At 38.0% G+C, this 23,208-nt stretch overlaps 1 protein-coding gene across 1 annotated transcript in view; it reads left to right on the top strand.

Annotated features, from left to right (window-relative positions):
* The window catches only part of MAN1A2 (mannosidase alpha class 1A member 2), a 144,182-nt gene that overhangs the window by 72,195 nt on the left and 48,779 nt on the right, over positions 1-23,208 (top strand). Inside the window, exons 6-8 of the mRNA XM_075727805.1 lie at positions 17,094-17,188; positions 19,775-19,898; positions 20,326-20,419. Of these exons, the coding sequence (XP_075583920.1) occupies positions 17,094-17,188; positions 19,775-19,898; positions 20,326-20,419 (313 nt within the window). The remainder of the gene's footprint in view (positions 1-17,093; positions 17,189-19,774; positions 19,899-20,325; positions 20,420-23,208) is intronic.

Raw genomic sequence — 23,208 nt, forward strand, 5'->3', positions numbered from 1 at the left:
GGAGTAAACATTGAGTATGGCAGCTTAGGATGAAAATCAGCTTTACATTAATTACTTCCCCCCCCCCCCCCCCCCCAAAAAAAACCCACCCAAAACAGAAAAAAACCCAACCCCAAAACTCAACCAACCAACCAAAAAACCCCCAAAACCCCAGAGCAAAAAAGAAATAATTTTTTTTCTTTGTGGCTGCATGAAGAGATTCATTTTCTCTCATGTCATCCTGGCACAAATATAATTCTTGTCTTTAGTTATGTATCCATGGTTTTTATAGTTTTCAGTGATGCCTATCAAGGCATTTAGTATTTTTCCTGGAACAGTAGGTTCCTTTATGTTTATTCCAAGTTAATTCCCTAGACTTACTATATAGGAATGTTTTGTGTTCCTTATGGTTATCTTTAACTTCTTCAACACTAATAAAATAATATATCTTGATATCACTCTATTGTATGTAATAGCATCAGGATAGAAATGCTGATGAAATGAAAGAGCATCATGTATATACAGAGATCAGAACAAGATAAAGCACTTGCTTTTCACAAAAAAAAAGGATGCTATTGCAAGTTACACTTTTATTATTAGATTGGAGCTGTCTGTTCATACAGTCTTTAAAAGTCTCTTTCCAGGGAGGTTCCTCTGTTACCTGGAAATCAGCCATATTGTATAGCTGGTTTCTCAGAATGTAGCTCGGGAATTCTTTCATCTCTCATGGTGTCTATCCAGTTCTCTGATTCAAGATTTTGTTCAAGATCAGTCATGTTTGGTGCTTGCTTTTTCTCTGGGTGACATGCGGTTTTCTCTTCACAATGTATGTTGGTATTGGTAAATTCTTTTTTTCAACACAAATTATCTAGTTGGTCTTTATTTGGTATATGATTGATGATATATATATGTTCTGCCACTTCTTTCAGCCGCATCTGTGAATCTGGGTCCTTTTGGGCATCAGGGTAGCTGATAATGATTTCTGAGGGAGGTCAGGAGGGCTGCTTCATAAAATCATCGCCTGTTCAAAATGCTCTCAAATCCTGGCACAAAAAAGCAACAACCAGGCAAGCAGTAAGAATGAATGGCACCAAGTAGAAAAGAGCTGGCTGATCTTTCTGTGTTAATGCTGAAACAACAAAGCTTGCCAACAAACCGCAGCTATAAGCTGCAGTAGAAGTTACAAAATAGATCCATGACGAGTATGCCTGAATGTCAAATCTGTGAGAGCAGGCTACCAGGATACCAGGAATTACAATGTCCTCAAGGCCTAGAACAGCAAAAGGTCTGTCAGAACCTGATGTAGGGTATCACACTGGAATCTTCAGCAGAAATGGGATTTTCTTGTGGTGTGCTGAATCAAATGGTCCAAGAGCTATAATTTCCATTATGCTGTCCCCACACCTGGTTATTGAAGGAGTGATAAGTACAAGGAAGACGTCATAGACCAACAGTGCCAGTGGAAACAAGCTGCAGTTCATATTGGCTATGTGAATGTCTTTGAGCTCATAAAGGCAGATGGAGATTCCTAGAGCATCTTGCAGGATCCAGGCCCATTGTTCCTCACTTCTGAAGACCATCCAAAAGACAGCAGTGAAGATGCTGAACCCTGCTAGGAGCATTTTCTTCACTTCCAAGCCTTTATGAAGACACAGTAAATGAACTTTCTGATCTCCAAATGGGAGTTTGTTCAAGGAAGGAGGCAGGCAGCTGTAGAGCCCAAGTGGTGCATATATGCAGAATAATCCTGTAATTAAACACACTGACTGATCATAGGAGCAATAAAGCTTAAGCAAGATAAAGGACAGTGTTGCTATGTCTTTTGCAGATAAAGAGGATGCTAGAGTTGATTGCTGTGTGTTCAAAATCTTTGGGTTTTTACAGTTGTATTTGATGAATTGCTGTTGTTTCTCCTTTGTGGCTCCTGCCCAATAGCCTACAGCAGTGACTATACCCACTGCTAGAATGAACGCGATACTCATATTACATGCCAAATGTCTGTCCAGCTTCTTGAAGAATAGATAGGTAAAGTCCTAATTTTTGAGCAAATCTACAGGAATAGTAATCTCTTCACAGTGATCCCGATCATAGGCATGTCCACTGTCTCTGGATACTGTGGCATCTTCCCTGAGGGTTAATAATCCTTGAGTACCATTTATTGCCTGGAGCTCTCAAAGAAGTTGCAGTTTTGCCCTTTCTTAGGCAATTCTAGTGATGAGGCCCCTGCCATCACCATTGTCCTCACCAAAAAAGGAAGCAAGACAATATAAGGCTGAGAAGGTGAATTTCTGATGGGGCTGGAACCGGGAAGGTTGGCTATCCCTGCTCCTCAGGAAGTGTCCCCAGTGAGAAGTGACTAAGAAGCAGTAATCTCCCATCTCTGGGGTAACTTTGAGTCCAGTTTACTGAGTCAGCATTTGCAGAAGAAACAAGAGCAACAGGAGTGAAAGAAGCAGTGCCACCATCTTCAAGGTGTTCTCCGTGCTGTGGGACCTCTTCTTACTCATTCCTTGCTTCAAGAAAGTTTCTGTCTTTCTAGAGTGGCTCTGCATACTTCCTTGTTAGTCCTAGCCAAGCAGAAATGAGCCCTATCCACTGATAGTTAGTTATCTGCATCTCCCCAACTGAGGAAGGAGTCTCCTGCATACTACTTGTCAAGTCTGCCCCTTCCCCATGGCTACAGCCCCATGCTTCTTGTCTGTGACACAGTCTGGTTCAAGATCGTGTGTATACTGAGATCAAGAAACAAAATCCTCTGATGTTGAGAGAAAGTACCTGGAGCAAGCGTATCCAGGTGCTTGGTGGAGCATCTCTGTCTCCAGGTAGGAGAAGGCAGCATGAAAATATAGATTACTGTCAGGAGGCTGAAGAGATGTAGTTAACCCAAACTAAGAGAGTCAGAGGAACATGGTGTTACATGGATTTCTTTTGTTTCACTGCAGACTTTCTTTCAGATACCTAGATTTTATCCAAATTAAGATGGATCCTTTCAATATGTGGGTTTTCCCTGTCTTTCTGAGCTTTGCCTTTGGGAAGCGCCATTTTTTCAGCCTGAATAACTCAGGGCAGTTGAGAACATATTTAACTGAAATTTTGATTTGAGTGATTTTAAACATGACATTTTTTATAGTTAATGTTTGGCATAATCTTAATTGTGTCTTTCTGTATATACGAGGACTTGATTTACACGTTTTTGTACCATTTGTTCTTTAATGCTTGTTGCAGTGGGTAGGCCTGTTCTTCTGATCCTCAAGAAGTCATCGCTTTTTTTGATATGCTTACTCTGTGGGTCTTTTAATTGTATCATGGACTCTAGAATACATCTTCTAAGGTGGTTGTATTGAGTATGGGTTTCCCCCAAAGAAGTGTGTGTGCTGCCTGTAGTACAGTGCTACAGCCACTCCTCTGTTCTAGATCTGAGATGGTCAGTAGGTCATGGAGTGCTTAGGAAGTATCGTTCTGTCCTGCAAATGCATGAAATGCAAGCCCAACTAGAGGGCAGATCACAGGGGAAGAGCTAGTCATCACTCATACCTTCTGTGCAGGACACTTGGCAGGTCTGTCTACCACCTGTCTTTATACACACCCGGGATGAACCTTCTACGCTTAATCTTTTCTGTACAGTGATACTGGGCATGTGCCCCATAAATGTTCATTTGTGAAAGTTTACAGTATTCTTGTGAGAGTATGCATTGTCATGCTAATTTCAGACATCAGTAATTGAGTAGTGGATAGGCTTATGGATAAAATGCAGGAGATACTCACTGGATTTGGGGCGCTTCAGTGAGCAGAAGTATGACTGTACCTTTTCTCAGCCATTAGCGCTCTGAGAGCCTATGGCCCTCATTTACAGATTAGAGTCCTTAAACCTTCTGAAAATTCAGCACATTTTCTGAAGCAAGATGAACCAGAAAAAGGAATGCTGTAGCTAGTGGTGGTCTCTGAAAACTCAGATTTAACTCTCTTGACTAGCATCTTATAGGAAGTCTGTAATAAAACCAAACATTGAGCCCATGGCTTCTGGGTTCCTCCCCACAAAAGTTCAGCTGCAGCTGTTTGCAGCAGGATTTGGGGGTTGTTTCCAGTTCTTGACTATGTTCTGGGTTGTAAAGAAAGCCAAGTGACTAAGAATTAGGTTTAGTAAGTGATACTTACATGCTTTGCCTAGAGCTTATTTGCTAGCAGTCCATAAAGAGATTTTTAAGGTGTGCGGGTGTAACCCCATCTTGCCTTTAGAGTAACTGAGCACCTTATCTGGTGTGAAGAGCGTTTGTATGTGAAGAGAGTGCATGTACGTGCTAACTTGCTAACTTGCGGTACGTGCTAACTGCTTGCTTTTTTTTTTATGAATTGGAGCTTCACAAATAATCATAACTCCTGGTGTGACTAGTAGTGGCAAATAAACCATTCCTGCTAGCAATAATGTGTGGAATGATAGAAGCTTAGAGATGGATAGAGGGTCAGTTGTTGCGCAGAGTACACGGCTGTACTTGAGAAACAGTGTCAAGTAAGGAGAACAAAGTGAATATTGTTCTAATGGCTGTTGTGTGATAGTGGCAGGAGGACACTTACACCATTATGACAAAGTGTTCTTGTCTGCTGATGATTTATTAATACAATAAAAAGGATAGCTTATTGTTTTATTTTTGTTGAACAAAGTTATTTATGGTATCTGCGTACAAAAAAACCCTAATGATTTACTGTGTTTACCTTTGCCAGCCTTAGATATAAAGCAGTTCCTTTACATGATTGTCTTTCTCATCTTTATAAACACCATCAAAATGACATATCTTTCTGGGCAAGATAATAATATAATTCACACAGATAAATCCAGCCTGAAATCTGTCATTTAAAATAGAGCGTGAGGGCTGTTAAGTACTTGATACTCTATTAACTGATAATCAAACTAATCCTTTCCAGGAAACTGACAGGCAGCATCTCTTCTGTTCAGGAAGACTCCTTCGTAAAATTATGTTACATGCCAATGGAAATCCCCAGTAACTGACTTAAATATCTAAAGTATAGGTCTTCGGTGAGCAAGACAGTATATATTGTGAACTGGTTTCACAGAAGTCTTGACTGTACCTATGAAGGGGCTTATCTAAATTAAGTTTTCCAAGGTTTAAAATCTTGGGAGAGATAACAGCGTTATGTACGTCCTTCCCAATAAAGATGAGATTTCAGTTTGTTACCAGGAGATGAGCTGCTTATTCATAAGTGGACAGGACAGCTCACTGGTCTCTAACAGGACACAGCCTGGAAAAAAAAAAAAATCTTTCTTTCTTGAGTTTTAAAGCATTGCCACTGCTCTCTGCAGTGCAGATTGTAATCCTTGCACAGTTTCTGTTTACCAGGCTCGTACTAAATGTTTTCTTGACTGGCAAATGACACTTGGCCCAATTTATTGCTGCATCTTGGTACCACGCGACACACCAAGAGGAAGAAAGGAGGGGAAGACTGACTTCATTGCAATTTTGTTTCCTCTAAGTCTTATTGGAAACAAGTTTGCCTGTTGGTACAACATGCTTTAAACTGGTGGAAATAAAGGAGAAGCTTTTTTATCAATAAAAAATACAATAACTGTGCAGTAATAGTCACTATTAAAACTCACTCTTTGGTCATGTTCCTGTAGAGGTCTATACAAGCTAAGAAAGAATAGATAATTTGTAACTACTCATATGCCATCTATCTCCTGATGACCATGTCTATTAGTTTTTGGCTCCCTCTTCAGTATTCTAACAGTCATACTGATGCTGATGGGCACCAGTGACAGCAAGCACAGTAACTTAGCTGTTATTTTTCCAAGCATTCATTTATTGGTGTTACTGTTGACACAGTAATGCACTAATTTCTACCCACTGAGTTTTCTTATGTTCTTTCCTCCTACGTTAGCATCTGCAGTGAGGGTTTTCACATGCTTGTTCTGATCCAGAGAGGAAGTATGGCATTCTTTTTTGTCAACTGAAAACATGGTTCTTCCAGTAGGATTTTTTTTCACTTTAAAACAAAACAAAAATATAACTCCAGACATGACAGCACTTCTAAAACCAGGCATCTCTGGCTGGTTTTGCCTTTTGGAACTTGTTTTCGTTCAGTGCCAACTGTTATGTTTCCCTCTTAGAAAGGACTTTGGATATTAAAAACTTTAGACAAGAACAGGTACTGTGAGAGAAAAATGAAATAAATGCCACGAATGCTGCAAAAAACTCGTAAGCAAAACCACTAAAAACTAGCAAAAACACTAGCAAAAATCATGTTGCCTCTAATGATGTGTTCACCTATCACATGATAAGGATAGTGAACTCTTCTAGTCTGTTAGGAATCAAGAGGATGCTAAGCTGTCTGCAGGAGTATGGCATTACCATTTATGAATTGGATAATCAGCTGACATCTTTAAAGAAAAGACCAAGAAGCTCTCTAGCCTATTAACATTCATTTTTAAAATTCAAAATATAAAATTGCAGATAAGTGCCTAAACCAGAAGACCACAACTATGTCCATGTTCAGAAAAGGTAATTTAAGGTGACCTAGGTATCTGTGAGCCAGTTAGTCTGATTTCACTCCTCCTCCCCATCCCAGAAATTCAGTTAATGGAAAATAAAAGATCATCACTATAGTAGTGATTTGACAATAAAAGTATTCTCGTAAGAATTTATAGCTGACTGTAGATTTTCTCATGTTGAAATGGCAAGTAAATAGAAAACTCTAGAGAAATTTAATTAATTGGTCAATGTGGCCTGTATAAATGAACATTTTAATGTTGCCAAAGGTGTAGGTGCAGGCTGTAAGTTACAAGAAAAAAACAACAACCCATGCTGGCCAGACCAACACGGGAACAGGACAAGGGAATACGTTTTGCATAGCTGTGGCTTCAAGAGATGTGGAACTCACAAAAGGCAAGCAGCTTAGTTTGAACTTTTGGTATGAAATCCTGTGACAAAAGACCTATGAGCATTTGGATTTATAAATAGGAGTTTTGAATATGAGGAGGAATTTATTTCTGTTTAAGTCCTTAATAAAGGGTCACTCTTGGTATGCTCTAAGTGTCTTGGTAATCATGTTCTTAAAAGGATGTGTAAAAACAGAGGTGTAGAAAAATCACAAAAAAATAGAGGACTGATAATTATGCTTCCTGGACACATGAATAGTCAGTGTGTTGTATATGACTCAGTCCAGATATGTTTCTGGAAGAAATGTTTCACTTAAATACTACTTGTTGACAGAAACACAAAGGTGGCTTGGTAATTATCCTTTGTTTTATACAGAAGACCAAATTGTTGCTCTGTTGAGCCTTTTTTTATTTTTGTTTTATAGCATAAAAGAAGAAAATTTTTGTCTTATTTCTGGCCCTGGGTTCTATAAATTATGCTGCCAGGAGTTCAGGATATTTATTGTACCATTTTTCAAAATAAATGTCTGTTTTTTCAAGTGCCTTGCAGAATTTGTGCAACTATGAAGATTCGGTGCTTACTAATTCATTGCTTGTAGCTTTTGTTTGCCAAGTAATTTTCTGCAGAACCTGGTCCTAATATATATATTAACTGTAGATAAGCTAAATATGTCTGTAAATCTGTGAAAACAAGCTAGTTCATCCATTTAAAAAAAAAAACAAAAAAAGGAAAACAATATTTACTCACTTTCATCGGGTACAATGTAATGAAATGTATTTTGCATCTGACACTGTAAAAGATATGTTTTTGAAGATGTAAAAGTTATGTGATTTTTTAAAAGTTTTTTTCTAGACTCTGATTTTTGCCTTGTAATCTGTTACATCATACCAATGGGAGAAGGGAGGCTGTGTGTATAATGAGTGCACATAGTGTGAAATAACATGTAATTTCATCTCTGTTTAACTTTTTTGTAAAGGCAAATACAGTCTAAAGGGGACTGAGTAATTTCTGGCGAAGACTAAAGGGGAAATCAAGATTAATTTAAAATGGAAAGCTTGGCAGCACATTCAAGAGAAACAGGAGACAGAGGAATAACTGAGAAGGAAAGTAGAAATTGATACAATATAAGCACAGAGCTGAAGGACAAAAAAGATGACATGGAAGAGAAAAATATATGGGAAATTAAGGAGGTATTTGGTATGAGTGGAGAACACTTTAGGAGCAGGTGTTACCAAAAAGAGACAGTGTCAAGAGAGATTAATAATTAAAGATGGTAGATAATCTTTATTGCATGAAAAGGATTCTCGTAAGACTTTTCAGTACAGCACAAACAGCTTAATTACTTCAGAACTGTTTCTTAGGGTTCCTAATACACATTTTCTTTCTTAAAAACCGCAGAGAGACTGGATCATCAGTTGGGTTGGGACCTTCAGGAATATAATGCAGTCTGTTACTCAACTCAGTAGAACAACTGGTAGTAGCAACATACCAAGAACCACTGATTAATAAACACCACCATCACCACCACCCTCCAAGATTTGTTTTTACCATTCGCTTTGCCTGGGTGTGTTTGGCTACAAAGGCATGCTGAGAGGCTGAAATGTTAGGGTCAATTCTAGGGCCAAAGAGTATGTTCTGGAGATGAGAAAATGTTTTTCCCCTGTCAGATCCCCCAAGATGTTCCTCATGCTCCTGGTCCCTTGTTATGTCTTGTCTGCTTTAGCCATCCATTCATTCCCTGTCCTTCCTCCTGATGCCTTTTGTTTCTTCTCTTCGGCTCCTATTCATGCTCTCTTCTTTTAGCAACTTCTGGCTGGCACCTCACCTTGTGTGAGGTGGGAGACTGGAAGCCTTATCTTTTACCAATTTTGCTTCCCTGCTGGCAAAGCTCCCTACTGATCTTCTGTCCCTTGATGGCTCTTTTGTTTGGTTTCCTGATGGCTGTTCAGATTTTCTCCTTCTCTTTCTCCATTCCCTTTTTCCACGCTTTCTAAATCAATCTACTTTCTTGCTGCCAGCAGCTAGTGGGAGAATATTTAAGCTAGATGCCAGACATTGTCTGTGCTCTCACATCTGGTTCCCTATGCTACAGTAGCTCTCTCAGCAAGAAGAAATCATCTGTAAGGAGAGTCTTTTAAAAGTCCACTTACATCCTTGGAGCATGCTTAGGCATGAGTGATTGTGATTGGTATGTTGTGGTAACTCAAGATTGTTGCTTCTAGTCCTGAGACAACTTATGTACAAAGGTAACTGATCTGGCAGGTTAATACTGCTTGTGCAGGGACACTTAAAGTGAAGAAGTCAGAGATATGAAAAGAAGGAAAGATAAAGCACAAAAATTGCTTGGGCTGAAAGCAACTTTCTAATAATAATAATAGAAGAGAAAACTAATTCAAAACTGCTGTGTTTTTTGGCTCAGTTAGATGGGGTAAGAAACAGTGTATTATATCTTCCTGGAATGATCAGATCAAGGAGGCATTTATATGCCAGATTTTCATCACATTTATTCTGAATTTTAAGTGATCTGTGATGTTGGCTGACTGGTGTAAAGTGCCTCAGATTTGAAGGCCATTTAAAAATCGAGAATGTGTAACTTTTCTACTCAGATATGCGTGAAACCCATGCCAAGGAAGCTGATACAGCTATTGAATTGAGTGGAAATTATGCAGTTTAATTGAGGTACTATTAGCTAGTGCCAGGTAGTTTAAATGTGATTAGCTGGTTGTCCAGTGCATGCCAATTTTTACGTTGAGATCTTCTAGAGCAAAAAGTTCAAATATTTCTAGTAAGCTAATATATGCACAAACTTTCTCATGGATTTTTCAAAAATATCAGTAGTGTGAAACCAATGAATATTTCATTAGATCCTAAGATGCCTCAGTCAACAGTAACTAGATTCCTCACGTCTGTTGTCCAGGAATGCAGCTATGGAAAACTTTAGTAAAATATAAAGATAGTATCACTTAAGAATTCTGTTAGCAAATCTTTCCCTGCTAATGGTAGAAAACCACCATAGTATTTATTATCTTATATCTAAGCAGCAGCAGCATTTGAACATATAATTGCTAATTTGTAAAATGTAAATAGGGAAAGTTGTAGCCAACCAGATAATATCTGTCTTATCCGCATTTAACTGATGCAATTTAAGTAGCTTTCTGTGTTTATTTTTCTGCTCATTTGTAGACTGGAGACTGTAGCTGAACAGTGTGATCAGATAGGCATTTTAATGCTTTTCAGTACAACTCTAACTTAGGAGCTACCACTAGAATAGTGTTCCTAGCTTGTCTAGTTCATTCATATTAGTTGATAGGATGGGGTGGTTTCTTGCCATCTCTTCTGCCAGTGTTTTACCTGTCCCTGTGTTCAGTATTCAAAAAAAACATGACCTTTATTTTTATCTCAGAACAGTCTAGAGCCTCTAGGAAAGAGGAGATCTGGAGACTTGGGTGTATGAATGAACCTGTACAGTCCTGTGGGCTTTACTGAGCTTTTTGTTTCAGAAATAGAATGCAGAGCGCACTTGCAGCTTTTTCCTTGAAGTCAGGATAATTCTGATATTCTGCATTAGAAATGTTTTGCAAGCTGAATCTCTGAATCTCCAGGCAGAGATACTAAGGATGGATAGGCTTGTGTAGCTATGATTTTTTGATCGGAGGCAACTGTTACATCACCTAGTTGCATGCATCTGAAAATGGACAGCCTTTTTTGCCTTCCTACAATTCTTTCAAATTGTCAACAAAAGCATATCTTTCAGGGAGGTATCCAGTGTGACTTTCTTTTACAAAAGTATTTGTAGAAGTGTCATGTGTGGTGTTACTGGCTAAAGAAAATGTCAGCCTAGTCTGCATGTTTTGAAAACTAAGGGAGTTTCGGAAAATCTTTTTAGAAAGGCATTTTACTTTTAGTGAAAAAAACACCTGGTCAGACTTCAGAAACCTTTAAAGGAAAGAGAGGCCTGGATCAGAATAGCTGCAGGAGAAAGCAGTCATAAATGTCCATAAATGTTGACTCTCTGAGTTTGCTGAATTGGTAATTTTTTTTTTTTTTTTTGTTTTGGTATAGCCTCTCTTTTTTTTTTTTTTTTGAAAAAAGGAACATTTCATGAAGCATTTATTGGCTTGTGAAACGAATAAATCAGCAAGTTATGTAATATTTATGGATGAAGCACTATCTGCTTTATCCTGTTCTTGAGAGACCAGAATTCTCACAGCACAAGAGCACTCTGTAGCAACAGTTGCATGAACAGAAGTAACCAGTCCTGGACTTCCTGCAGGTTGACTTTGGCAGCATTTTTTAAAATTTTGGAGACACTTAGAACTAAGGAATTAAGCCCAGTTTCTTTCTCTCTGCCTGTGAAAATCTTCTGCATGTAACAGCTGCATGCCTTACAGAAGTGTAGTAGCTTAAAAGGCTAGGGTTTAATTGGGCACTAAAGCTAAAGCACAAGATGAATGGCATCACCCTTAGATCACTTCTATCTTTAAAAAGGACAGGAAGGAGGACCTAAGGAACTACAGGCCGGTCAGCCTTGCCTCTATCCCTGGGAAGGTGATGGAGCAACTGATCGTGGAAAACTATTCCCTGGCCCATGAACAACAAGGTGATTGGGAGTAGCCAGCATGGATTCACAAAGGGAAGTCAGGACCAATTCTAGATGTGACTTACCTCTTCAATCATCACTCTCAAACATCTATAAAATATAGCTGAAGTGCTCTCCCATGCTCAATCAAACTATGATAGCTGAAATGTTAGCAGAATCTTATTCTCACAAGATGCCTTTGTAATTAAATCCATGGAATTTATTAGAAGCAAATATGTAAAGAGGAAGTAATTTCTTCATTTCTTGGTAGCAGGATGGCCCCCACTTGCAGTGGGGAATGCCCTAGGAACACTGTAAAATCCAGGAGTTTCCAGTCTTGAAGGGGGAAAGTGTGTTGGAACTTAGAGCTATTCATCTGGTATGCAGGCATCTTCCTATGAAGTAAGGCTTATATATAAATAGGCAACAAAGCAGCAATGCTTATTAAGCTAATTACCTTTTGGTTTTTTGTGACAATGCTGCTTATCTTGATTTTTCATCAGTAAATCACACCATGAGCCTCTATCTCTACTCATGCAGAAAGTCCTGACAAGTTAAGCTTTAGATGGGCGGTTAGCCACAGAAGGATAGTGAAGAGTTCAGTACTGCAGGCTGGACTCTGAAGGTAGAAATATAACTATTCTAGTTTGGGCCAAGACATACCAAATATTTTCCTCAAGGTTCTGAGTCTAGTATTGCTGTCAGATGCTCAGGGTGTTTTGTTGGTTTTTTTGGGTTGGGGTTTTTTTTTTGCATTCAGTAATTACATAGGTCTGCCTCGTCATCTTCATGCTTAGTGTTCAAAGGAAATGTGTGTAGCATTTGGTAGTAACAGTAGCACTAACGGTGAGAGTACTACATTTTTGTGAACTTGTGCAGCATATCTGTTTTGTCTGATTTTTTTTTTGAGGATCAAAAGTTATCAAACCTGCAGAACCAGCCACATTGCATGACCATGGATGCTCACTAGTTAATAACTGTCAGATTAAGCAGAAGTCTGGCATTTATTACTGCTTAAGAAGAATGACTCAAAGACTGATCTATGCACATAAGTGAAAGAGATTATTTATCTGTATAAGACATATTTAATCCCCCTCAGAGTTAGGAACAGAGGCCATTCGAGGCTGTTTGCCATTCATAGTGCTGGAAAGGAACACCTTGGAACAGTATTAGCATAATGTAGTCTTCTAAGAGTTGCAGCCATGCATCTCAGTTCAGTCACTGGGTACATCAATAAGGCTTTTGAAGAATATTCCTAATCTTTAAGGCCTTTTCTGCTGAATGTTTTGGCCTTACTTGGATTAATAGGCTCAGGAGCAAGCTTTCATATTGTGGGGTAGGTGGCAGGTTTGATATGTTAAGCATCAATTTAATGGATGAAAATTACTCAGGCTCACAGCTGGTCTGCTGTACACACTAGTTTGTAGATACTGATTGATGTTTTCATCTTAATGAGGGATCCACTTAGCCGATCTGGGGTCTAGGTTTTGCCTTTTTTTTTTTCTTTTTGGCTAATTTTCACTCTCTCCCCTTCTAGCTGTAAACAGCTTGATTTGTATTTTATAGGGGGAAGAAATCCTTCCATTGCTTTACAGCATTTGCAGGAAGAAGCATTAGTCTACCAAAGGCCATGTAAATTGATGGACTTAGCATACCAGATTTTGCCGTGTAAAATGGAAATATTACTCCAAGTCTATGGTGGCTTCTGAAACTTTTCTGAAAAAATGTCCATATTTTGAGAATGGACAGAACAGCTACCCTGGGATTAATACACGTTTACCTAGAACAGTATTTTTGCATCTTAAAAATAGGACACCTTGCTAGAGCTGTTATGGGGTCTTTACTTTAAGACGACTGATCAGTTTTCTCCGCATCTTAAGGCCACTACATGATAAATTCTGTAATTAACGTAAGTGTGAATGCATGTTTGAAAGAAGATTGAGTTATCCTGCAGGAACAGCACTTCTTTGAGAGCTGTCATCTTTGTGGTTTCTGTGACTCCCTGGCTGTTTTAGGGTCCTATACTGTGGAGCTTGTGCTAGCAAAGAATGTTGAGGATGGATGGTCTTCATGATTTTTGCACTAATTATAAAGGTGCTATGTGGGCCTACGGAGTAGGTACAAGGTCCCGAGAGAGATGAAACACTTTCCTCTTACATGTATGGAATGTGCACAAGCCCTTTGATTAATTGGCAATATGGCTGGAAGAGCAGTAAGGAAGCTGTGTAGTTCTTGGTTATTCTTCTGTTCCCTGGCAGAGTCAAATCATGTCAGTCCTCATAGTTGCAGTGTGTTTTTAAAAGCTTTAGTGATGATTTTGCAGCAGTCACAGTCATGTTTATTAGTTATCCTTATCACCAACTTTTTGCTAATAACTAACTTACTTCCCCTTGCTCCATTTTGTATTCTCCATGTCCACAGAAAAAAAATGTTATTTCCTTTTCCTTGTATTAGCCTTTTATATACTGAAAAGTCATTATCTTGTCCTCTCTTGAGCATCTTTTCTCTGGACTAAATAACCCAAATTCTTTTACTGTTTCCTAATGAACTCTGTTTTCAAGGCATCCATTCATTTTTTTGTTCTTATCTGTTCGTCTTGCCTGTATGTTTCTTGAAATGCATTGCCTGTCAACAGGGAACTGCCAAGGCTGAAATAGAATCTATCAGTTCAACCTGTTTTTTTTTTTTAAAAAAAAAAAAAAAACCAAACCCAAAACAGCTTACTATATGATAAGCAACCATTTTGTCTGATGCCAGCACATTATTTAAAAGCTAGAGCCTGAGGCATTTACTGTTGCTCTTACAGTAAATCTGAAACTTAGTAAAAGAAGTCACTTTAATGAGCTCAGCAGAGCACTCTGGTCACATCTGTAGTCTCCCATAAAAGGCATTTCATCCAGCACCGCTTGTTACATTTCTTTCTTTTCCCTACATCTATTCAAAGTACGCTCTTCTGGTCACTTTGCTCTGACAAAAACCTATGCAGCTGTGTCTCAGTTCTCACTCCAGTCTGCACGGGTAAACACTGTATCGTGCGCTAGGTGGTTTTGTTACCCATAAGCAGCAATGAGATAGGACTGAGATGGCAGTAATAGAAAGTAAAGGCATGTCTCCAGCCAATTTAAGTGTTTCCTTGGATTCGGTCTTGGATGAGAGGGATATAGCAAGGTAGAGTTCTACCTTCTGATGCTAAATCAGTGGTACATAGAGTTCTCAACCCAACAGAGGTGACGGGAGGGTGCCTCTAATCACAGGAAGTGTTTGCAGGTAGTGCTGACATTGACAGTTGGGCTGGATGATCATTGTAGGTCCCTTCCAACTGAAATAGTCTATTCTATTCTAACATGGTTGTCTGAACTAGCAGTTTCTGCTGCCACCCTGACACTCTGGTTTGCTCATGTGCTGAAATGGCTGGCACAGTGATTGCCTTGCTTTAACTGTCCTTGTCTAGATTCATGCACATTTAGATCAGCTCAACCTTTACTTCATATACTCATACTAAAAACTACTTCCAATACTATAGTTTGCTCCCCAGCAATCATCATAGTGCATTTCAAACTGATTAAAAGCTGGATAGTGGTATGTAAATAGTTAGCCATTAAGAATATTCTTCTAGTGAGGATGCTTCTAGGAATGTTCTCCCATTGAACATTCTTACCCTAACGTTTCAATATGTTTTTATTATTGAATAAGACAATAACGCGTAGTGCTTTCAGAGGGTGCAGGATCCAAAAGCGGAAGCTATACAAATTCATGCCACAAATGTCTTTCCGAACTATGTACCATTTAACTGGAAGTCATCATTCTCTTCTAGATTAGGTGTTGAAGCTTGTCTGCGCTGTAGAGGAACTCCCTTTAGATGACTCCCTACATAGTTCTGTCTAGTCTTGACCCATCTACTACTAAAAATCTAAAAGTTCAGCATGAATTTTTGACACATATTTATAGATGCAAATCAGGTAGTTTATATGTAACTGGACCAAGATGGAGCTTTTAGTTCTCTTCAGGGTTTCTTTTTCCCCAATTACGATATATTCTGCCTGTATTATACCTCTTATTTATACTATGCTGTCCTATTTTGACGTGGTCCTTTATTCAAGGTCAGATTGAATCTGAGTATCTGAATTTTACTGCTAAATTTCTGCGTATTTTCTCAAAGGCTGTCTCTTGTCAGTATCTTTGCTAAAAATCATTCAAGTCATATTGCCTCTGTTACTTCACAATTCTATCAAATCATATTCTGAGGTATCTTCTTTTTCAGTTTAGACATATCCCATCTTACAATTCATTTAGAGTACTTCTGTAAAATTTTTTTCCTGGCTCATTGCTTTCAGATCCACCTCCATCTCTCCATACTCCACTGCATCAAATACAATTAGATGTCATCTTTAATATTCTTTTCTGTTTTATTTCATGTCTCACTAGTCATCTCCTCAAATATTAAGATATTGATCTTTTCCCACCTTCATATGAAAAATGAGGATGCTCTTGATTGCTTGTTTTTCAGCTAGTTTTCAGCTTGCTTCTTCAGCAAGCATCTCTTCTGTTTTCCTCCCATAGACTTTACAAAAGGGACAAATCCTTTTTATACATCCAACAGAGCTGTATTCTAGTCTTTCTTAAAGCTCTTATTTCTCTTGATTACAGAGTATTGGTCGCGTAGTTGATAATAATGCTTCTATAGCATGTCCATGTTGCATAAGTTATTTTGGGGCATGGTAGCTCTTTTTGTTACATGTTTGTAGAGTGCTTCAGACTGAATAATGTTATCTGCAAATTAAGAAGATACTTCTGCACAAATGTAGCGAATATTGACAATGAGTTAATTAAAACGTATTCTAGCAACTAGCTGGTAAGAACAGTGTTATGTCATGGGGATCTACCAAATATGCCTTCTTGGAAAAGATGCTTCCTATAGGCTTAAAAGGAACTTTCTCCCAGTTGCTCATTTAATTAATAAACATTAGGCTCTGAATAAGGCTATTACAGATTTATGTTCCAAAAGTAAGTAGGAACAACACTAGAAATGAAAGAGATGTTGTCCTCTCAGTAATTTCCATGAGTATTCAGACTTGAAAGGGAAGATTAAGCCTGTAATTATTTTTTTTATGCATTATCAATGAGGAAAAGCTACAGGAAGCTGTGTATATATTGCTTTGCCTCAACAATGTTCATAAAAGAATAGGAATTCTGTCTGCACTCTGTATATATATATATAGTTAAAAAGAGATTCGAGATTTGTAAAAGTTAAAATACTTGTGTGGGGGGTGGGGGAGTTGCCTCTTGATTTTTAGCTCCAAAATATAAAGTATGGTTTAAAGACTGCTTTAGAAAGCACTTGAAGTTCCTAATATTGGTGGAGGGAGGTGGGAGGAGAATTTATATTCTTCTTTGATAGGAACCTAAGCACTATTGCTGGAGAACATGGAAGGAAGAAATGAAAATTACAAGTTTTCATGTTCACGTCTTAATGAAATTTATAAAATGAACAAGTGAAAAATAAATGATAAGTTAATATTTTTTTTTTTACAATGTAAAGCTTTTCTAATACAGAGAGGTAGGTGGGGCAAGGAAATTTCAGTCTTTATAGTTCTTGGAGATAAATCAGACGTTTTAACTCTTTGCAATTGATCCTACTATCTTAGGTTTTCAAGATCAAAGCAGTCCAACTGGCAGGAAAACTTCTTCCAGCCTTCAACACACCTACGGGTATACCATGGGCAATGGTGAATCTGAAAAGGTAATGAATTTTCTTTTGAGGGGAAGTGTGTTCCTCCCCCTCCTTCCAACTTAAAATTAGTAATGGCATATATCAGTTTTTCTTAGTAGGGAACTGTAGAAGATGCAGACAAATTGGCATTCCTGGCACTTGAGAATAATTTTAATAGAGTTCAGAGCATTCTAGCTCATTAACTACAATAAATTGTTCTTTTTCTCCTGATTCTGCAGTAAGAATCCAACATGCCATTGGAACATGCCCAGCGTATTATGCCATGTGTTGCCCTAAATCTTAATCATTGGTTCTTTACTCATTAAAGAAAATTGTTTGCAGGCCATAGTTGAACTTACTGGGTTTTATGTACTGTGTGAGCTGTATGTTAGCTTCAGAAGACTCATGATGTTTGAGAAGATGATAGGACTCTGAAGACATTAATTAATTTTATAGTTCAGCTTAGGTATAATGGCTAGTGTGCTGAAGTCCACTATGGTCCATGGAGATGGAGAGGCTCCTTTAGATGTCTGTTCAGGTCAGACACTGAACTTAGATGGTCTGCATTGCCTCGTGAAAGAGAATTGCCTTGCCTAAGTTATCTTGTATTTCTTGTTCAATGCTGGGATTTCCCTCAGGTTTTGAGAGCGCGTTTTTGATGCAAGGCATTTTTAAGATTTTTATTATCTTCTTGAACAGTAGCTGAATTAGGATGCATGTCTAGATCCCTGTACACTTAAGTAATTCGGGATAGTAAATAGCAGGGAGTTTTTTAATTGTTTTAAATTGTTTTCCTTTTAGGAGAGATATTTGTTGTGCTTTGTTAGACTGTGAAGACGTTTAGGACTACTTTGACACCATTAGCCTTACGTACCTTTTTGTGATCAGGAAATGATCCTCACTTTGCTGTCACTTCTTGGGTGAAGACCATGGAGCTGTGGTTTGCCCTTCTGGTGATGCAGGGCGTCGCCTGGTTTTCTCTGCTTTCCCCATTTATTTGACCTCTGTACAATGAATATTGTTGCGTAATTTCCCTACGCACTGTGTGGCATTATGGTTTACTCAAGTCTCGTGTTCTTCCTGCAGTTTCGTATCACTTGAAGTTCCTCTGTGCAGAAGTTAGTTTTTTATTTTTGCTTTGTTTAGCCCAAGCCTGCACCATGATTCCAGTATGTTTGAATGGCCCAGGTGGCCATACTCCTCAGGAAGCACAGGTGTCTGGTTCACTGGCTCAAGAACCTAGACGGTGAGGTTTAAGAAGCTGTAACCAGTAGATGCATGGATGCTTATCAGTAAAACCTGGAGGCTGATCGCGTAGGTCAGGTATCAGAGCACAGTCAGTAAGGCAAGACCAGGGAGGAAGATTTGCAGTAGGTGGAGGGGAAAGGATTGGAGTGCCAGAAATTTCCTGCATGCCACTGTTGTTTATGCATTTACTATGTTAGTCTCTTGGTAATGTACAGATCCTGCTGTAAAAAATACAGTGGCTGGCGTGCTGGGGGACAGTGACAGTAGCAGGCATGTATGAGAACACTTATGAGGCTGATGTGCAGTAAAAGACAAGACCTGAAAGAAATATTTGGAAAATTATTGACTTGTGTTTTATTAGCTTTTGTATTCATAATGAAACACTAAGTGTTTTCTCTTTTTATGAGGTGTACAAAAAAACCCCTGAGACAAGCTATGATTTTGTCTCTCTACACCTTGTAAACAGTGGTTACTGTATTTTAAAAGGTGGTGTTCTGTCTCAGGTCAGAGCTACAAATACTGCCCCATAACCAACATATTTCCTTTACGTTTCCTCTTTCTAGTTTATAATTTTAAAAAAAATAAGTAAGACAACATTCCTAATTGATTGTAGTCTTACTAATAACTGAAATCTGTTATGAGAAGAAGTAGAAGTAATCCCCAGGAAAATGTAGTTAACTTTAGAAATTAAAAGACTCATTCCTGGAAGGTGGTGAAAACTCCCAAGTTAGATTAAACCAGAGGTAAATTAGGAGTTATGACTTAGCAAGATGGTATCTCTTAGATTGCAAAAGGTACGTGGTCTATGATACTTTCTGTTGATTCTTTGAGAGCCTGAGGAACCCGTACTATTCTGCATACAGTAAACATACTGTTTTTCTATGTAGATACAGATAGGGCCCAGTCCCATCCTTCTGGAGTGTCTAATACTGACTTGAAGCACATCCCATGCAAATAAAGGGAACACAGGAGATGTTCGGCAGAACAAGGAAGCAAATGCCACCTTTGGAAGTATACTTGTCTTGTCTGATAATTGCTTTTGATTCTTGTTCTCAGGAACATGCAATGAATAAACAACCATTGACATTTGGCCTGGTGTTAGGACATTATATTTCTGTGACATCAAGATACTGTATCTTTTATTTTCAGGACTTTTTGTTGATGAGGTTATGGTATCTTTTTTCCAAAAAGACCCAACCAATGAACCAACCAATCAATCAAACCACAACTCCTGTAATCTTAAGTATGGGTTAATATTTTGCTGTTACTTGTTTAACTTGCTGTGGTGGTTGTTACTAGTGCTGTTCACAGTGATTCTGAATTTTTTGTTCTTTTCTCCCTTTTTTATGCATATTTATTGGAATTCAGTGGTGTGGGTCGAAACTGGGGCTGGGCTTCTGCTGGCAGCAGCATCCTTGCTGAGTTTGGTACTCTACACATGGAATTTGTCCACCTCAGCTATTTGACAGGGGACCCTGTATACTACAACAAGGTGGGTCTCAAATTCAGTTTTTTGTCATACAAGTGTCTTTTATACTGTTTCATCATAAATTGCATTAAAGGGGAAGTACTTTCTATATTGCATTCTATTTGCATTCATGGTAGCAGATAAATTTTTTCATATTTGTATTTCTGTTACCAAATAGGTGACTTTTTCAAGTAGAAATTTATGACAGCACAAGTTTTATTGTTTGTTTCAGCATACATTTAAAAAAATGATAATTTTTAAACATGTTTATGTGAGCAGTCCTTTAAAAGCAAAAACATACTAATCTGCACAGAGCGTTTAAGAAAGTTTCTGGGTTCAGATTAAGGAAACTTACTACTAAAAAAAAAAAAAGAAAAAATATTAGATTGAACTATGTGCAGAGAGCAGATGAATGTTGTTAGTGATGATCCTGATTCTTGATTTAATTTAGGTCATGCACATTCGGAAGTTACTTCAAAAAATGGATCGTCCTAATGGACTTTATCCAAATTATTTGAATCCAAGAACAGGCCGGTGGGGTCAGCGTAAGTATTCTTATTTTAGTCATTCCTAATTAAAGCTCTGCTTCTTACTTTGTTGCTGAGTTGGAGATCAGAAAAATTATTCTGTGGGGCATGAACAGCATTGCTTGAAAACATGCAACATAGAGGGATTACTTAGACTTGAGATCTCCTGAAACCGATTTTTGACTGTTGCTCTCTCTGAAGTCACGCAGCTCGATTTTTGTGGTCCTTTCTGAAAGCAGCTTCCTACCAAATCTGATGCCTATCCTTACTTTTATCAGTCAGTAAAATCTTCAGTAATAAAGAATGAGGCTGAAAATAGTTTCCTCATTTTGATTTTGTTTCTGGTTTTGTTCTGCAAACCATCGGGTAAGTGGATTACTATAAGGTCATGTAGAAGTAATGCATGTTTGTGGTGGTTAAATTTGAACTCCTTCACCTGGTATTAGGGACTGACATTTACAAACATTCTTCTACTTAGTGGCATGTGAAATGTCATGATGAACCTCCCTATAGATCCTGCTGTTATCAGTGTGTGTCTCATTTAAAAAAAAAAAGGGAGGGGTGTGGAATGAAAAGAAAAATTTGTTTTTGTTGCTGACAATGTAAGTGGAGTGGATAAAACACAAAGATAGACAAATACGATTCCTTTTCTTGAAGTGGTTCTTCCAAGAAAAGTTGAGTGTTTTAGTGCTTTCATAGTGGGTGTAATAAGAGAATTCTTTTTTCTTCAAGGTTTCTGTTCCTATTTCTTTCATGAATGCAAGTTTATTTAGGAAAAACAAGCAAGAAGATCTATTTCTTTCCTGTTTGACATCATTGACAGGTTTCGGGGATTTCAGTGGTTTGCTGTAAATATCCAGCAGAACACGTTCTGGCTTGCAAACTGAGAATTTACTTCTGACTTTGTCTGGTATATGAGGGAAATGAATGCAGCTGTCAATGCAGTGACTGTGAAAAGAGTTGTCTAATCTAATCATTAAGGCCAAAACTCTCTCCAAAGAGTCTAACATCTTCAAAGAGTGACACATTCTGAGACTGACACATGGATTGATGAGATAAATTCTTCAGACAAATTTAGGTTTAATGATGCATTCAGAAAAAAGAAAGCAAATACAAATATTCACCTATTATTTATTCAAAAGAGAATTTTATGTTGTTGTTCTGAAATATTTTTTTCTGTTGCTTTTTTCTATTCCTTTTTTCTATTCCTAACCAATTGCTCCTGCTACTTTTATCAAAAATAGTCTAATGTGGCATATCACCAGGATCCTTTAGGGGTTTTTTGTCAGTTATAATAATAATGCTCAGAATTAGCAGCTCTTGGGAGGAAAATAATCCTGGTCACTGAGAATAAACATACAGTGAAAATTTTAACTTTGCAGAAGCTTGATGGAGCTCAGACATACAATTTAAAACAATTTTGAAAGATAATACATTTGGAACTGAAGTTTAGGATTACAGGCTGAGACTTAAGTTCTTAGGATAAAAAGAAATACAACTTTATAGAGCCTTTAATTTTTCTGTGCTGCTCATTAGCCACAAACATATTTCCTGGAATTTGGTGATGGGTGGTTTTGGGGGTTCAGGTGGGGTTTACGGGGTTTTTTTGGTGTTTTTTGGTTTGGGGGTTTGGTTTTTTTGAGCAAATAAGCTTCCAAGTGCAGATACAGATACTCTGGTAGTGTTTCCAAGATATCTCCAATGCAAGAAGCATTTGTAAGCCTATCTTGAAAAGTCTTGTGTGGACATGAAAGCAAGAATCCCTAATTCTGTTTTTCCTGCCACAAAGCAGGATGGAACTATGAGAAACTGTCTTTATCATATCCCTGATAGATCACTCTTCAGTGAATCTATTTGCAGAAATTTAAGAGGTTACGGTAAAAGTACACATGCACTGCAACACTGACGTATAAGCTGGAACAGCTGAGGCTTAGACAGGAATTTTTCTTCTGATTCTCATGCAGAGATCATATCCTGCACCTCAGAACTCAGTTAAATAAGGTGATGCCTTCACACCCTACATCTCAGTTCACTAGAGGACTTGTGTCAGAGTCCACAATGCTGTTACTGACTTGAGTCACATCGTTAGTATTAAGGGCAGGCAAGGCTTTTATGTCTTCCTCAGAAGGTAAATTCAAAGAGCATTGTGTTTAGCTTGTTATATGCTTCAGTACTGGGAAGACTGAGACAATGGAAAGAGTACCAAAGCATAACTTTCCTTCTTTCAGCTTCTGGGAAAGCTGCCCTTTTCGTCTTTACTGTGACCTTTAGTTTCATGCATCTTACCTTGTACAAAGTACTTTCTTCAGGTAGTTTCTGAGAATTATTTCAGAACTCTTTATTTGCCTAGATACATGTAACTCTTGACTCTGACCTTTCTGGGTTTTTGTGGTTTTTGCTTTTTTTTTTTTTCCTCCTTTTCTTTTCTTTTAACATTTTTTTTTCCTCCTCAGACTTTTTTGGCTCAGTTCCAGTTAGGTTTTCTGCTAATCTGTACAGTGTTCCAACTAAGTCATGAGAGGTGTGAAATAGGTAAAATAATTCTACATAAATACACTGTTGAAATATGGGATTTAGTTGCAGTATAGCATCATTCTAGTGGTGGGTTTTTTTTTCTATTTCTATACCCATCATTCTAGTGGTGGGTACCTTTATTCAAAGTAATAAAAATACCAATGACCTGCACATAGTCAGACTAATTAATGTTATTAATACCAGTTGTATTAATACCAGACAGTATTAAACAAAATATGGAAGAAGCCATTTAGGTCAAGTTTTCTCAACAGTTATGTTTTGTCTTTACCTTT

The sequence above is a fragment of the Pelecanus crispus genome, chromosome 1 (genome assembly GCF_030463565.1).
Source record: "Pelecanus crispus isolate bPelCri1 chromosome 1, bPelCri1.pri, whole genome shotgun sequence".
NCBI lineage: Eukaryota > Metazoa > Chordata > Aves > Pelecaniformes > Pelecanidae > Pelecanus > Pelecanus crispus.